Source organism: Benincasa hispida, chromosome 2 (assembly GCF_027475165.1).
Source record: "Benincasa hispida cultivar pf3 chromosome 2, pf3_genome.v1.1, whole genome shotgun sequence".
NCBI lineage: Eukaryota > Viridiplantae > Streptophyta > Magnoliopsida > Cucurbitales > Cucurbitaceae > Benincasa > Benincasa hispida.
The window spans coordinates 64,655,481-64,668,890 of NC_143479.1; the positions used below are offsets into that span (position 1 = coordinate 64,655,481).

The following is a 13,410-nucleotide window of genomic DNA, read 5'->3' on the forward strand; positions in this document are numbered from 1 at the left end:
TGCCCTTTTTTCTCTAAAGATACATATTCATATCTGTCAAACAAGACCATAGAGATCATGACACGTGTTCAATATAAGTAATGATTCGCAGGCATGGGAAAGAATTGTCGGATGGACCAAATCATGAAAACATAACTAAACTAAAACTTGTAAATAATGACCAAATTGAGAAACTCAACCCCAATTGCAAGTTTGAAGCTTTCAAAACTATAGGACCTCGTATGAACCAAGTCGGCAATTTAACCTAACTTGAAATTCCAATTACATTTGTTTACTTTCCCTACCAACATTAATTTATTTACAGATTAAGATTTACCGTAAAGAATCCTCAAATAAACCACAAACACACACATCTTTGTAAAGAATGATGCGGGCTTTCAGAGAACATTGAAGATTTAGCTTGATTATTAGACATAAATCTCACTCCAAATTCTTACCTGCATCTTGCAATACCGTAAATATATATTTGAGTAAATTTACAAAAGCAACGAACCTCGGAATCGACATTCTCACTCACTCCCAGTCAGTGTCAAAGAAACCAGCATCCTTCATCTCTGAATAGTATACATTCTCCAAATGCAAATCATCCTCCTGAAAGAATGATAAGAATCTCAAGATTACAAACAGCCTTTCGATCAAAAAATAGACAATTCTTCCGAAAAGAAACCACTACAAAGGTAGAATGATATGATCAAACAACCTGGAAGAAGTCGGCAAGAAAATTTTCATATAGAAGGGGAAGATAGAAGGCGTGATAACAGACGACAGTGGCGCCGTACAACCTGGGGACACATACAAAACATGATATAGAATTAAAATGACCAGCTCTAATCTAGTAGATACTAAAAAGTGGTTAAATCACCATTCAAGTCCTTGTTTTTGTGCATCAATTTGGTCCCTCTAACTTTAATATTTAAATTTAGATTCCAATATTTCGGTTAAATCTCGCCAAACATTTCAGCCATTGCCACCATGTAAGAGTGTCAAACTTCTGACCAACTGATCGTATGTGCCTTAACCAAGTTATGATTAACTATTTTTCCTAACATGTTTTCTTTGGAGGGGAGAAAGAGTCAACGAGTGGCGATAAGCTGGCACGCAACATGTGGCATATGTGTTAAGAGTTAAAATTAAAAAATAGGACTGGTAAGTTTTAAAAACACGTTGCTGAAAAAATGTGAGGACTGGAAATTAGGATTTCCAAAAAGTTGGGAGTTAACTTGATCAAACGGAGGCTGGCTTCAAGATTTTACTTTCTCATCTGATCCTTCCAAGAACTTTGGGAGATTTAACAAAAATCACAGAGACCAAAAAAAAAAAAAAAAAAAAAAAAAAAAAAAAAAAAAAAAAAATTATTAAAATTAAAAAGACCAAATTAAAATCAAACGAAGCTAGACTACAATGGTGATTTAACACTGCTGTCCAAGATTTACCAATAACCAAAACCAGCTCCACTTCCAGCGAGCCCACAAGCAAACAGTGCTAAAGCGTTCAAAGAAGCCATGATAACAACGTATCTGTAGAAAGCAGGTCTTGCTGCAGAAGAATTGGTAAAATAGTAAATAATCACTCCAAGATAACACAGTTCGTTGAAGCATACAGATAAAAAAAAAGGAATGAACAAAAGAGGTAAATCATACAGATTATACCTGGTAATTTCTCTCTATGGCTTGAATGGTACATAAACAATATAAAACCATAAGCTGCAGTAATCAACAGACGGTGGACCACCCACAAGTTCCACTTCGTTCGATGAGTACTGTCGTCACTTAATATGAATAATGGAACTCCAAACCCAAACAAATAAATTGCCTAAAAGAGGAATGAACAAAAGAAGGCAAAGCAAGAACAGATCAATAACATAAAGAATTGTTCGACACATTAGACAAGCCCCAAAAAGAAATGTGTACTCAAAACATTAATGGTGAATTTGAGATTATTGGAAGCGAGTGATGGACACTTACATAAACATAATCAAACCAGAGTTATTTGAGAAGAAACAAAGTCACTTGTACTAAAACTTTTCAACAAACTACAAACTTGGTTTCTAACTTTCTCTCAAACTCCCTTTAATCTCTTGTCCAAACACTTCAAACACAGCAAAGAAATCCTCTTTATATATAGAACTCGAAAGGAAAGATCTAAGCCCTATATTAACTCCCATCCTATGAACCCAAACTTAAATGTACCTACAATCATATCCATTTTTAAAAATTAAATACATTAACATTTGATCCAAAACTAGGCCTTGTATACATACTTTAGAACTTGTGGACAAAGTTGTACATCATATAGAACGGATCATGTTCAAGTAAGGTCATGGTCCCTATATATGTATTACGTGTATGTATCTGAGTAAAAACATGTCTAATTTTCAACACTTGTGACTTTTTGAATTGTGAAAGATGCTATTAACCAATTAAAAATGCTTTTCAAATTTTTAACGGTGTTTAGTTCTATATTCAAAAATAATTTTGAAAATTATAAATATATTTAAGAACAGTTATGATTCTTCCCAAAGTATTTATAGAGGAAACGTTTCACTTAAACACTACACTACTCTCAATAGTCATCCCATATAAATTAAAGTTCAGCATAATTGAAAAGGACCAAACTATTACTATTTCGACCACCAATCATTTAACGAAGATACACAACAGTTGAAGAACACAGTGTTCTCATTTTCTGTTTTCATCACAATGTTCTCCCAAGCCAGATTAGAGGCACCTGAAAAGGAGTCATCTAGGGAGTATTTTCTTAGATATACCTTCAGAACCAAGTCCAGGCCAACGAAAATTCCTGACACAATGAAAGTTCGTGCAAGTGCTTCTACACTGCCCACATGATTCCCTTGAAATAAAAAGGCCAACAAACTGACTTCCAAGAATAGCATTCCAGATGTCGTGGATAAGGACAAGACATTCCATGCTAATTCTTTCCCAGAGGTGCATTCCCATGCCTGTTATAGTCCAAGTTGGTAATAATTATTAGACCAACATAGCACAGTATTGAATTAATTGCTAATTATGATCCAATGTGTGACATTGGAACTTGGCTCTTAAGTATCTAGACACAGTAACAACAAACACTATGCTCCCGAAAAGCTTACATCATAGAGAACACAAAAATGAATATAATGACAAGATAGAGGGCAAGAACACAGGAATCAAACAACGAGCATCTGTGGAGGAAAATGAAAGAGATTAAGGTATTGTTGTGGTTGCAGATTCACACCAAAATATTGACAATAACATGGTAGTCAAGGGCAGAGGAGTCAAGCAACCAGAATTTAGGTACAAAACTGATATAAATACTGAAGTGGTAGGGCATATTGATTGAGAATTGTTATATTACATATCCTTTATCCTATAGTAGATGGATAATCTAGATAATAACATCACAATTTTCAAAGGCACGGGAACATTGAAAAGCTTTGGGATAGCTATGTATCCTAACATACTAAAGGTTGGAAAGTTATATGTCAGTACCTAGATGAACAGATACAAATGTAGTAACTTTTAAGGGTATGCCTATATTCATGTCTATCAATATACTTGTATATATGTTATAGTCTCAAGATGGATTAAGAGCCCCTTCTTGGGACATTCTGACCACGATACAGCCATGCAAACCCACAGTAGTATGAATGTCCAAGTAGAGATATTTATTTGCTTTCTACAGTATACTAATCCCTGCATGCTCTAGTTTGACATGCAAAAGCGACATGACAGCCATTACCAAAATTAAAAGTGAAGATTTTGATAGAACCAGTAGAACAGAATTAGATCTGTATTGATAATAGAGTGTTACAAACTTAAAAGCTGAGGGAGGTTTTGCGAGCTGCCGCCTCTCTAGAAACCACTAATCGATTGCCAAAAAAGATGCCTCCCTTTACACTCTTTGCATGCATATCTACTACAAAATCTACCAACGCACCCCTGCTGACCAACAAATATTTCAGTGGGTCCACTACTATCAGCAATCACATATCCGCTCGCTCACTTCTTAGCATCTGCAGCACCTCTCGCTAGCTGTCTATTGATATACATTTATAACTGGGGTGGGTTCTGTCAAGATTTAAGAAATTGAAATTTTAAAAAAGAAACATTAAGTTTCAAATGGCATACCCATTTCCTACAAAATCAGAACAAATTACCAGAATACAGTTCACTCACCCACCATAGGAGAATTCAAAAAACCATCCAATTTGAAGCAATTACCGAAAGGGGGTAAGTTAGATCCCTTAAAAAAAGTCATGTTGCCTTTACCACATGCTTCCACAGAACCTTAACTTTTTCCTCGAAGAAATCATCACGCGCAGAAGCAGCAAATTATTCTCTTCAGCGAAGAAGATGAAGCACAAGAACCGAATTCCAAATTTTAAACATAAATCTAATGAAGAAAAGACTCCCCAGTGCCCATTACATAAGCCAAGATTTCGTCATCAAATGCTAGAGAGGTTCTTCCTAAAGAACTATAGCTGAGAGGAGATCTTCTACTTCTACCCCCAAGAAACAGAACAACAACAAGGCTTCTTGACCTATACACCACTGGTAAGAAACTAACATTCATTTAAAAACATAAATGAAGAAAGTTAATAAAAGAAATGAACCTGAAACAAGCACCAAGCGAAGTTGAGCAAGGTAACGATCCAGAGAGTCCCGTAATAAGCAACTATGATATAAGAGCGACCATTGGAGAGCTTGGACAAACTCTTTCTGGCCCGAAATGCCAAGTAGAGAACGAAAAGAAGACTGGGCAGAATCAGAAACAGTTTGTACCAAAATCCATGGCACTGGAAAAGCCAACTGTAGGAACTTGGAGTAGAATTTCCATAGTCTAGGGTTGAATTCAAACTTGGAGTGGAAACAGGGATCGGGAGCAGCGGTTCTGAACCTTCATCTGTTCGAATTTCCATAACCCTTATGGAGAATCGCTGATTCAATTTTTGAAAATCAAGAGAATGAAGAAATTAGTTGCAAATTTTTCCGCGAGATAAATCGATTTTGCGGGCAGCACCACCATTTGTGTTTTATATATATATATGTGCCTCTAATTAATATCTATACAAACTTTTTTTTTAACATTTCTTTTTTTAAATACCATTTTCGTCCTTCATTCTTTTTAATATTCAAATAATATCAATCTATATCTCTAAACTTTAATAATGGTCAATCTAGACCATACATTTTTATTAATATATTTAAGTTACACCCTTAATTATATTCCGTTTGAGAAAATCTTGTGTGATTCTTATTATTCTATCTATTAAAGCTTTAAACTTATGTAAATAAATCAATTTAGACTCTTAGATAGGATTTTCTTTAAAATTTGTTCGTGCATTTACTTTAATAGTCCATTTTATTAACCAAGATTTGAAGAAGACTATACATGTTTGAGAATTAATGCATAGATGATTTTCAAATGTAATTGTATTGAATTGTCTAAATTGATTGGTTTATGGAAAATTAGGAATTTGATTAACTCAAATTATAAGTTTCAAATGATATTGGTCGAACGAAATTTAGATAAGGATGTAAATTGATAAGCTTACAAAAGTTCAAAATTTAAATTGATACATTTATTGGTTGGGGGTTCCAAAAGTTTAGTGATAAAATTATACTTTTCCCTTTTTTTAAGACTAACAAAGGATAAATAGTCAAACAAACTGAATGAGAGAGAGGATACTACTGGAAAGGTGTCTTTCAAGATTAAGAAATAATAACTTTGAGAGAAGTTAGAGCTACAACAGCATGAGTAAATTTATCGCTCTCTAAAGATGTGACAAAAATGAGAAATATTAATAAGGTTGAACAAAAATAATATCCTCAAATGAGGATCTCGATTTTTTGATGGGCATGTTCTCCTTTATATTAAGGAGATTAATAACTTCTAGTGCATCTAATTCCACTTCTATTAGCGAATTGGAACAAGATCATTATCGCTTAATCGTGTTTAGCCTCTTCAGCACAGCTTTCGCTTCTACCATATTAACGCTCCAGCTCTTCTTAATAGACTTGCAACCCCAAGATTGCCTTGACCTTTAATGATCACGAACAATCCACGTGTGTTCACCTGGGGCATCTCTCCTTTGAACATGTCACGTATGTATTCAGCTTCGAGGGAGACAAATGAGGATGAAGGAACCAACACAAGAGAAAACACACGGGCATCAGTGAGATAATATTAGGGGCTAAAATTTCAACACTTCTCTTTTTTTCCCTTTTATCTCTTCTTCAATATTCTCCCACTCTCCTTCTTGATTTTTTTTATCCCTTTATTTTTTTCTTGTTGCTTCGTATTTAATTATTTGATCTTTGTTTATCTAAAAAAAACAAACAAACATCCTCTTTCAATTATGGTATATAAACTAAAGCATGAAAAAAAAATAATAGAATCACCAAAGGACCTTTGAACTTATATGTTTTTACAAAGTCATACGTTAGTAGTTTTTTTATTTAAATACAACATGTTAGTAGTTAAGTGTATGTTAATATGTCATTTGAGTTGAGACACATTGAGATATGCATTACCAAATTTGTAAAATTTGTATTGATGAAGATTCAAGAGACTTTTTTCCAATTCAAATTACTCAATTTATTGTGATGATGAACCCAGAAAATGATATTCTTTTATCAATTTGATTGTTGAAAAAAGCAAGACAATAATTAAATAAATGAAAGAAAAATGATAGCATTTGTGTGAAAATCTTACACTTGTTAATTTTTTCCTATGAGTTGAAATTGTATTAAATACCCTAAACACATTACAATCGTCTTATATTTGTTTACGTATTGAAATTTATTTCAATTTACCGTTTTTTAAAAAAAATAGTTTATTTCAATTGAAAACAAGAAACAATTATTAAATACGTTTCTGTTTTTTAAACTAAAAACAGAAATAAAAAAGAAACAATGAACATTAAAGAACTAAATTTGAACTAAATCTCAAATGTCTGGAAACTTGATAAATATAAAAATAGTGATTAACAAGAAAAATATCACAAGTCAAAAATTGCAAAATTAGAGCATCCATGTGAACATTGAAACCAAAAGGCAAAAACTAGAGAGTAAGGAGGCCAAGTTCATGGCAACTCGAAAGATAATAAAGGGAAATTAGGTATTGGTGGCCCTTGTGTAAATCTCCTGGCTGGCATGAGCAGAAACCATTCTGATGAGACCTCTGGCCATCAAATCTTTGATTGCTCTTCGTGCAAGAGATCCATTGATCTGAAAATTCAAATGCCATAAGATCATTTGTCAATTAAATGGTTGCACTTCAAACTAAATCATCGAATGTTACTGATATTGGAAGTTGGAAAATTGCAGAACTCATTTGTTAAATTGCAAATTTGGTAGGTTAGGAAAAGGTTAGAATTTAATCTTTGTGTTTCGATAAAACCCTTACAAGTAGTCCCTCTATAGTATTGCACTATTTATGAGAGTTCTATCTAAACAATAGGAATTATTTATGAAGCTTTATCTGAATCATAGATACCAATTTTGCAATTTAACCTTTATTTTTCAAGACTTAAATGTAAACATGAGAAACCAGGCAAAGTTTTAAGCAAGATATGAAAGTACCCAAAAAAAAAAGATCGGAAAGAGGATGGGGAGGTGTTTCAATCAATTATTCTGGCAAAACATTAATGTACAGAAAAAAAAAGAGGTTAATTGAATGCTGAACACGATGACGATACTTATTAAAATACACATTTCTAGAAAGTATATTATTTTCATACCCAACAAAAATTCAAAGTCAATACGTTAATTTTATATGCTATTAAAATGAGTAAAAATGAGTTTGATGTATATCACTTGATTTAATATTTTTGTCTTATGTTATCAAGTGTCTATTGTATGTCAACTAGTTACTTCACCCCAAGTGTCCAACAAGTATAGTCAGCTAGCCAAACTAAAGTGAAAGTGATTCTTGGATTGAATGAATGAAACGTTTTAAACATAGTTCTGAAAGAAAAAGGATGGATGTTCATATCAGGAACGTGCACAAAAAAATTAACTTGAATGACATCATTGTGATCAATATACAAGCAAGAAAAATCATAAAACATGTTCCACATTATGGATGAGAAGAGATGGAAAAACGTACCCTCAACCTATCGGACAAGATTGAAGGAGTGACAAGCTTGTACTTGGGAACTTCGACGAGAAGCTTGTCATAAGTTCCTTGATCAAACAAAACCATGTTGTTGACCTTCTCCTTTTGCTTTCCTTTACTCCACTTCTGTTGAATGAACAACAAACAGAATTAAAAATGAGAAAAACTGCATAATCTTAGCATTTATAGTCACAATTTCACAGTTGACAGTCAATAGAAAATGCACGACATACTCTCGCCAGAAATCACGATCACTACTCTGTTTTACAAAGAAAAGAACCCAAAACCAAAAATTGTAACTTCAAGATGTCCATATATTTTCCTCTTATTTATCACCGTTATCCTCGTAAAGTTTGAAACGAAACCACTTTTTAGTACAGGGGATAGAAGCCCTTTTCACATAAGGCATCATTAGTATCATAGATGTATTAAAACAACAATATAACCAGTGTTTGTAGCATGAAATCAAACTTTTAAATCTTGCAAAATCTGACTATTTGAGTCAATAGAAAAGAAAAAACATCATTCCCAAAAATAACCACAGCATTATCCAAACATAGAAACAAGATCTTGAAACCAATTTTCACCGAGTTGAAACAATCTGTTCCTTTTATTACTCTCAACATAATTCAAAACATAGTTCACCTACAATAATACAGCTATGAATCTAAATAAAGTCGAGAATATAGTTCGGAATGTCACCTTCTTCTTCTGCTTTCCTCCGCCAGACTTGGCAGGCTTGGAAGACGGTGGAGGAGCCTTATCCTTCTTTGGCGCCTAGAATCATCAATCGACAAGATCAAAAGACTGAAGTGCAGATGCCGATCACGAAAAACAAGGAAGAAGACAAGAGTTTTACCATGGTATCAAAGTTGCTACCGCCGGAGTTGGATGTGCCGAGGAAGAAGCAGAAGAGAAGAGAGGAAGCAAACGCGGAACGAACTTAGCGATGGATGATAGCTAGGTAAATAAAAACCCTCACTGAGAATTAGGGTTTCGGAATTTATTAAATGGGCTTCATAAATTCGGCCCAATTTTGAATTATTTGTCCGTACCGGGCTTGTATCGCCCCAATTTCGGATTTGAAAAAAATTTAGGAAATTTGCGATATATAGTTTAAAAAAAAAGAGAGAGAAATTGTGACCAAAAGGAAATATCTAATTGAAAAAATGATCGATTTTTTAATGGTATGATTTAGGATCAAAATATGATGGGTAGATTCCATCTCTCTATGTAAATTTTCAATTCTGTCCTAGAGAGATGATTTAAAAAATTAAATCTACAAAAGTTTCTAACCATTTTGTCAATGGTTCATGGTGCTTGATTTGATTGCAATAACACATTTTCAATTATAGTCTTCTTTTTTAATTCCAACTACACAGCTCAAGATCATATTAGATCTGATTTTCATTCCAATCCTTCCTTTTTCTCAACACACATTTCACCTTCACTATACCTCTTCGCAAATCCAAGTTCGTTTTCTTACTCTCTCTATCTACTATTTTTGTGTAGATAAATTCTTGAGGGATGTAATTTATTTTCGATAGTGTAAGTGAGAATAGAAGGTACTCCGCTTCACATAACGCTTTTCACTCCACAATTTATGATGTCAATATATAACATCCTGATAGTGGATCCAATATATTGAGCATGGTACATCTCTCCTTGTGGATTGAATTTTCTTTTGTATTTTGGTTATTTTATCGATTTGTAGTGAATATTGGTAATTGAAGGTTACCAAATATCTAAAGTCTCAAATTTTTAAAGCTTTTCAAAGGTATTTACCCCTAACCTCCTGTTTGTACAATGTATTTCCATGACTTCACAAAGATTTTAACCGTTTATATGACTTCTTTTTTTAGTACATCGTATTTGCATGACTGAAATAAATAGCTCAAGATATTTGCATGGCTTAGTAATTGCAACATTATTTTTTTAGTATAAGGCACTTGTTTTTTAGGTTGGTGGAGAATTAAACGTCACCTAAAGTCTGTTGCTTCTCGTCCTTTTACGATGTATTTTCTTTGGAGGTTGTTTCAAATCTTCCATATATTTTTTCCGGAAAAATATTATTAGTTTGGTACACTGTGTTATACTAGATGACAACTAATTACAAGTGTTTGTGGGTTGGATTAGGTTAAGGATTAGGTTGAAGTACGTTTTAGACCCAATCAATTGTTCAGAACTTCAGATTGTATATTTCTTCCAACTTGAATAACCCTTATTAAATAATGAAACAAATCCAACTTAGTCATGAAATATTTGGGTCGGTTGTTAATTGGGTCATTTATTTAAATTTTTGTTCTAAAAATAAGTAAAATGTTAGTACGAAAAAATTTTATTTAATTATTTTCATATATTTAATTAAAATTTAAAATTGATAACTTAATTTCAATATATATTATAATTTTTTTCTTTCCAAAGTGCAAAGAAATTATTTTTAGGAGTTGTTAGAGAATGAATTAACCAAAAAATCGTGAAGTATAATAAAATAAATATAAATTACAGTAACACCCTCCCTCAAACTCAAGATGGTATAGTAGAGACCAACTTTGTTATTGTGAAGTAACTAGTGAAGCGAGTAGGGGATAGAGCTTTGGTGAACATATCAGCTAGTTGTTCTGTAGTGACATGGATTTGTAGACAAAGAATGATGCTCTAAAGATGATGGCAAATAAAGTGACAATCATTATCGATGTGTTTCGTTCGTTCGCGAAAAATATCATTATGAGTAATTTGAATGATGACGGAGTGTTGATGGACCACCAAATCTGCAATGAGCCAATGAAGCCATAGTAATTTAGAAAGTTACATCAATTAGCGCACGATATTCAGACTTTGTACTGGAACGTTAAACAACAATTTGTTTCTTGCTCTACCAGGAAATGAGAGAATCACCTAAATGGAAGCAATAACACATAGTTGATCATCTATCAGTAGGAATGCCAACCCAATCAACATCGGAGTATTCATATAGGATTAGGGATGATTGTAAGGAGAATTGAAGTCTATGACCAAAATGCCTTTAACATAGCCAAAAATAGGACGCACGATGGTGAGATGTATATGCAAGGACCTACTATGAATTGGCTGAAAACATGAATTGCATAGCAATATCTGGGCAAGTCACAGTCAAGTAGATCAAATTGCCAACAAGTTTTCCTATACAAAGTGGGATCTTCGAGGGGAACACCATGAAAAGGAATCAAGAAAACATTTAAATCCAATGGTGTTGATGATGTGGCAGAATCATTGATACCAACTCGAGCTAGGAGATTAGAAGCGTATTTTGGTTGAGATAAGTAGTGTCCATCAGAAGAGAATGATACCTCAAGGCTAAGAAAATAACTTAGTGGAACCAAATCTTTTATCACAAAGTGATTTTCCAAATAACATTATGTTGGGATTAATGTCCTAATTCTCCTGGAATCTCGTAGTTTGTAATCTGTACACATTATTATGAATAAAATAAGAATTATTTTATTTGGCATTTATTCATATCCAATAAACAAAACTCCATGATTATTGTATGTAAACTTAAGCATGTATATGAGATATATAAGTGAATCATGCCTTAAGTGATAACCTAAATAGGTCTGTAGTATAAGGGTTAAGGAGGGATACCTAATCATTGTGACATTACGGATACAACCTACTTTCTAGAGGTTTGCAAGTGTTGTGAACTACTACATATGGTAGATCCGGACCATTCATGTGGAGACATGCGAGCGGGAGTCTCCTATACAAAGAGTTTGTATAAGACCGGACCACGAAATGACTAGTCTCTGTATATAACGTCGTTGATACTTGAGACTTACATCTCACCTAAACGACCATAGGTGACATGACCTCAATCCTGAGTGTTTTGGGAACTCCTATCTTTGAGGGTGGTCATTTGATTAGTATGGGTGAGAGTGACCAGATTGCCAACTCAACATGCCTACCTTTTTTAGAACTTATTTAATTTGGGAGTTGGGAACTCAGTTACACAAGATGGAATACACTCCTTCCCCAAAGCAAGGGTAAGTAGATAGATTGCTCCCTTAAAGGCTGATTCCGGGTCTTGAACATAGTGGTCACAGCTTCTCTTTGGAAGAGATGACTCAGTCATAGTAGGACTATGACTTATGTTCATTAGAGAAATCAGTGGTACTTAAGAAGTTAGATGTAACCATAGGGGCATAACGGTTATTGGCCCAGCTGTACTTACGAGCGATCTGTGAAGGGTTATCGAACTGTTGATTGGTTGACATGGACACATAATATATCTGTGGTAAGGAGAGTTCAGCCGTCGGTCTTTAGCGAAGTGTCTAGCAGTTAATGAATGGTGGATCCCGTGATTAAAGAGTTTAGTCAGTTATTCACGTACCATAGGAGCTTCGAGCTATAGATCTATAAAGTCCCCTTGGTAGCTCAATAGATTCAAGTTGAGAATCAATTCTTGGTGGTTATTTGAAATATTCAAATTGACAAAAGGAAATTTGATTATATATGATATGGTCGATGTGATGTATGAGATACATCAAATGGAGGATTAATGTAAATGAGATTTACATTAAGTACCATGAAATAGAAAAAGAACTATAGTTTATATGTTTCATGAGATGAAATATTAAAACTATAGGTTATAACTATAGTATGGTAAGTTGGTTTTCATATATATTTATAATAATATTAATTATTGGATAATTATATTTTTTTCTCTAATAACCAATTGAGTAGGAGGTTATTGGTAGTTTCATGGTAATCGTGAGATAAAAGGAAAAATGTTTTCCTAAATTTAGTATGATTTGAGATTTTCCATTATGGGAAAGAGTTCTCACGGAAAGATTGTCAAGTAGATTAGATTCACTAAACGATAGCTAAAGAGAGACTAAACAATCGTGGAGTGACACTACACGATAGTTCACTCAGTTGACCATTAGCTAAACGATTGTGGAGCTTTTGCCAAACGTCAGAGAATTTGTTAAACGATTGAGCATCGTCTATACGATAAACCTTTGTTATCTCCCACTTGCTCAATCGTTTACACGATTGTTCTTCCTCCGGTCTCGTTCTCTAACCAAGTCTACACATAACCTACACTTCTAGATTCTCACACCGAGAATACCAAGGTAGCCATTGTGGTGGTGTCTTACTCAACTCGACGTAGTCGAGGTATTTAGAGGCCGTTCATTGAGTTCGTGGTATTTGTGTGGTGGTTGCTGATTAATCGTGCTGTGTTGTAGTCGCTGTGTTCGAGCATTCGTATGTTGTAGTCTTGGAAATTGAATGAGCGTTCGTGATCGAGGG

At 33.9% G+C, this 13,410-nt stretch overlaps 2 protein-coding genes and 1 long non-coding RNA gene across 3 annotated transcripts; all 3 read right to left on the reverse strand.

Annotated features, from left to right (window-relative positions):
- Positions 1–199: 199 nt before the first annotated feature.
- LOC120071928 (protein CANDIDATE G PROTEIN-COUPLED RECEPTOR 2) lies at positions 200–5,064 on the reverse strand. Its single transcript, XM_039024364.2, has 6 exons — positions 4,613–5,064; positions 2,768–2,959; positions 1,650–1,812; positions 1,434–1,536; positions 701–782; positions 200–591 (listed from the first exon to the last, which is right to left on the reverse strand). Exons 1-6 carry the CDS (start codon positions 4,916–4,918, stop codon positions 514–516), a joined length of 924 nt encoding a protein of 307 aa, XP_038880292.1. The 5' UTR covers positions 4,919–5,064; the 3' UTR covers positions 200–513.
- Positions 3,774–4,606, reverse strand: LOC150038078 (uncharacterized). Its single transcript, XR_016527795.1, has 2 exons — positions 4,176–4,606; positions 3,774–4,067 (listed from the first exon to the last, which is right to left on the reverse strand). It is a non-coding gene; the product is annotated as an uncharacterized LOC150038078 (long non-coding RNA).
- A 1,870-nt stretch (positions 5,065–6,934) lies between the features above and the next one.
- LOC120070736 (small ribosomal subunit protein eS25y) lies at positions 6,935–9,126 on the reverse strand. Its single transcript, XM_039022609.2, has 4 exons — positions 8,978–9,126; positions 8,821–8,895; positions 8,110–8,244; positions 6,935–7,229 (listed from the first exon to the last, which is right to left on the reverse strand). The coding sequence occupies exons 1-4, from the start codon at positions 8,978–8,980 to the stop codon at positions 7,116–7,118; spliced, it is 327 nt and encodes a 108-aa protein (XP_038878537.1). The 5' UTR covers positions 8,981–9,126; the 3' UTR covers positions 6,935–7,115.
- Positions 9,127–13,410: the final 4,284 nt, after the last annotated feature.

Bases quoted from the DNA above. Each gene is read 5' to 3' on its own strand.
- LOC120071928 (XM_039024364.2), bottom strand. From the start codon at position 4,918: ATGGAAATTCGAACAGATGAAGGTTCAGAACCGCTGCTCCCGATCCCT. The intron at 1,537-1,649 runs GTATAATCTGTA...ATTCTTCTGCAG, and splicing joins CCATAGAGAGAAATTACCAG to CAAGACCTGCTTTCTACAGA. The intron at 592-700 runs GTTGTTTGATCA...TCATTCTTTCAG, and splicing joins TTCTTGCCGACTTCTTCCAG to GAGGATGATTTGCATTTGGA.
- LOC120070736 (XM_039022609.2), bottom strand. The intron at 8,245-8,820 runs GTGACATTCCGA...TTCATTCAACAG, and splicing joins GAGGAAAGCAGAAGAAGAAG to AAGTGGAGTAAAGGAAAGCA. The intron at 7,230-8,109 runs GTACGTTTTTCC...TTGAATTTTCAG, and splicing joins TCTTGTCCGATAGGTTGAGG to ATCAATGGATCTCTTGCACG.